This window comes from Lepidothrix coronata, unplaced genomic scaffold (genome assembly GCF_001604755.1).
Source record: "Lepidothrix coronata isolate B3197 unplaced genomic scaffold, Lepidothrix_coronata-1.0 Scaffold52, whole genome shotgun sequence".
In the NCBI taxonomy this organism is placed as follows: Eukaryota; Metazoa; Chordata; class Aves; order Passeriformes; family Pipridae; genus Lepidothrix; species Lepidothrix coronata.
Genome location: NW_016690232.1, coordinates 1,989,805 through 1,992,994, shown reverse-complemented (window position 1 = coordinate 1,992,994; position 3,190 = coordinate 1,989,805). Strand labels below are relative to the sequence as shown.

The 3,190-nt window shown below is 60.1% G+C and overlaps 2 protein-coding genes across 2 annotated transcripts in view; both read left to right on the top strand.

Moving 5' to 3' along the window:
- Positions 1 to 329, top strand: part of LOC108497741 (dimethylaniline monooxygenase [N-oxide-forming] 2-like) — a 4,122-nt gene extending 3,793 nt beyond the window's left edge. Inside the window, exon 5 of the mRNA XM_017815640.1 lies at positions 15 to 329. Coding sequence (XP_017671129.1) covers positions 15 to 329 — 315 coding nt within the window. The remainder of the gene's footprint in view (positions 1 to 14) is intronic.
- Positions 330 to 940: 611 nt separating this feature from the next.
- LOC108497740 (dimethylaniline monooxygenase [N-oxide-forming] 5-like) overlaps positions 941 to 3,190 on the top strand; it is a 5,555-nt gene continuing 3,305 nt past the window's right edge. Inside the window, exons 1-3 of the mRNA XM_017815639.1 lie at positions 941 to 1,536; positions 2,698 to 2,886; positions 2,969 to 3,131. Coding sequence (XP_017671128.1) covers positions 1,393 to 1,536; positions 2,698 to 2,886; positions 2,969 to 3,131 — 496 coding nt within the window. The 5' untranslated portion in view covers positions 941 to 1,392. The remainder of the gene's footprint in view (positions 1,537 to 2,697; positions 2,887 to 2,968; positions 3,132 to 3,190) is intronic.

The following is a 3,190-nucleotide window of genomic DNA, read 5'->3' as shown; positions in this document are numbered from 1 at the left end:
GGCACACCATCCAGGTGGATTACATCCCCTACATGGACGAGCTCGCCTGCCAGCTGGGAGTCAAGCCCAACCTGCTCACCCTCTTCCTCACGGACCCCAGGCTGGCTCTGGAGGTGGCCTTCGGTCCCTGCACGCCATACCAGTACCGGCTGCGGGGCCCGGGTGCGTGGGCGGGTGCCAGGGAGGCCATCCTGACCCAGCAGCAGCGCATCATCAAGCCCCTGCAGACGCGGCACGTGGAGGAACGTCCCTCAGCCCTCGCTGTGCCCCTCATCTTCAAGGTGGTCGGGGCTGTGGCCATCCTCGCTGCTGTTTTTGCTTACTTTTAGGTGCCCTGCAAGCATGAGAGGGCACGGTTTGCAATGTGCCAAGGGGCTGGCCGGCCACCCCTGCCCCGTAGCAGTCTGTGCACCCCAGTGCTGGCAGAAACCCCTGCCTAGAACGGCCCCATTGTGACCACACCACGAGCTCGGGATGCACAGAACCTCCCCAGCTGCCAAAATAAAGATTGGACCCCTGTGCTGTGCCTCTCCCTGTGAAGCTGCTGCCAGGGACAGAGAAAGAAACCTGCTCATATGTGGGGTAAAATCCAGTCCCTCTCAGCCAGCGCTCTGGGCTTTTATATCCCCTGTAACCCAGCTGTGCCACCGCTGGCACACTCACAGGAAAGCTAAGCAGCAAAGGCACTGCACACTTCCTAACTGCATAAATGCATTGAACAGCCAAGCATTGTCCTGTTACTGACAACATCATGATCCACTGTGTGCCAGGGGAATGCTCATGGGTGTGAGGTCGTCCTCGTGCCACTGGCCCACAGCAGTACACATGTACACACCTGTGTATTACCACGGCAAGACAGCCTCGCTCAGGGTGTGTGACATAGGAGCAGGTCCCAGGGGTCACAGTAGCACAGTTCAGTGCCACCTTCATCACCTGCACGCAGCCCCTCCAGAAGATGGCTGGGTGGGATGGCCACCCACAGTGGTGACAGGAGTCTTGGCCACCACACACCTGGGCTGGCATGACTGCCAACCACCTGAGCATCCTCCTAGTTTGTTTTCCATACCACAACCTGCTGAAATCTGGAGCACAGCCACATCTCTGCCCTGCCCACCGAGTCCCGGGGCAGTGCCAGCATCATCAAGTGCTTACAGAATCCAATGAGCCTCCTGTGGAGGGCAGGCACAGATAGGGGGAGTGGCAGAGTGGTGGGGGGAACCTGTAGATCGTGTCTAGAAGAAACACATCTTATGAAACCCTAGCTGCCCTTGGCCACCCACAGGAAGCACAGGGACACTCACTCCCAAACTGAGCGCCTTTCCTGGTGTAGCCCGCCAGGCTCTGCAACCCGCTCAGTGCCACAGCTTCTCCGGAATCCCTGCCAACACCAGAATGCGGGACATGGCTCCCCAGAGAGTAGCCATCATTGGTGCTGGTGCCTCTGGCCTGTGTGCCCTGAAATGCTGCCTGGATGAGGGGCTGGAGCCCACCTGCTTTGAGAGGAGCAAGGACATCGGGGGCCTCTGGCGCTTCGAGGTAAGCCCCACGCGTGCCAGCCTGCCCCATGGCAGCAGCATGGATAGGATTGGGATCGGTTCTTGGCAGATAAAGCACCACTCCCCTGCTTTGTAAGCGTGTGCCAGGCAGGTTTGCAAGCTAAACGACAGGAAAGTAAAACGGCTTGGCAGCAAAAGGTCCCCATGGTGCCAGCCGGTGTGCTTGGGCACATGGGACCCATCTCCTTCCCACCAGCAGCAGCACGGACCCTCTCCAAGGACCTCACCCCAGGGCTTACTCCCCCCAGCTCAGCTTTCCTCTTTCCCATCCTTCCCTTCCTGGTCTCATCCACCCCTTGCTCTGCTGATTTGCTCTTGGTCCCCTCCAGCCCTTTCCCACATATCCTTGTCCTATCTGATCCCATTGTCTGTCCCAGTTTCTGTCTTTTCCAGCCCTTCCCTGGAATCACTGTTGCTCCCCTCCCTGCTCCTGTGCTGCTCACCCACGCAAAGGCAGCAAGTGCTCCCTCCTCTGTGCCTTGGCTCTCCCTGTCTCAGGGGAAGCCTGGGAGCTTGTTTCTGCACCCACATAATAAGGCTGCTGACTTTTCCCCCATGGACCCACCAACAAGAATACCAGTGCTCCCACCATGCCCTGTTATGTGGGTGGGAGAGGCCGGGGGGACACACATGGGCACCACACCAGTGTGGGGTTGGGAGTGGCTCAGTCACAGCCTGCTGGTCCTGCCCATGATGGGTCAGGAATGGGACTGGTGCAGCGAAGCCAGGGAAGCAGCATCCAGCTGCTAAGGCACAGACCTGTCAAGCAGGAGCAGCCACTCAGCAGGAAGCGCTGGAGCTGGCTCCACAACCAGTGAGACCTGATGTGGCAGCTGCGGCAATGACACCACAGGCAGCTTCGGGAATGCACCACCTCACAGGGGCAAGGAGTGGGAGTGGGGAAGCTGAGGCACGAGACCACCAGGACATGCTGTCACTACTGCCTGGTTGTCACAGACCCAGAGCTTCCTCTTCCCCGTTTTTTGAGGCAGGTGGTCTCCCTCATGGGAGAGTGCAGGGATGGGTGCTATGATCACCTGTGGCCTAACTCAGCATTCACAGGCATGGAGATGTGCCAGGCAGGGCAGGCAGATGGCCCTGCAGTCCCTGGCCAGTGCTGAGCCCTGACCCACTCCTACAGGAGAACCCCGAGGACGGCCGTGCCAGCATCTACCGCTCTGTCATCATCAACACCTCCAAGGAGATGATGTGCTTCAGCGACTTCCCCATCCCCGAGGACTTCCCCAACTACATGCACAACTCCAAGATCATGGAGTACTTCCGCATGTACGCCCAGCACTTCGACCTGCTCCGCCACATCCGCTTCAGGGTGAGAGCTGGGGGGCCAAGGGGGTGGTGGCAGCGGGGCCAGGGGGTGCAGGGTGCCTGATGCCCACTCCCCCTGCACCCAGACCAGCGTGTGCCGCGTGTCCAAGCGCCCTGACTTTGCCACCACGGGCCAGTGGGAGGTGGTGACGGAGAGCGAGGGGAAGCAGGAGGCAGCTGTCTTCGACGCCGTGCTGGTGTGCAGCGGGCACCACACCGATGCACATCTCCCACTGAACACCTTCCCAGGTACTGCCTCACGGGCTGCTCGCCCGGTCCTTGACACCCCTGGGACCACCCTCCTCTCC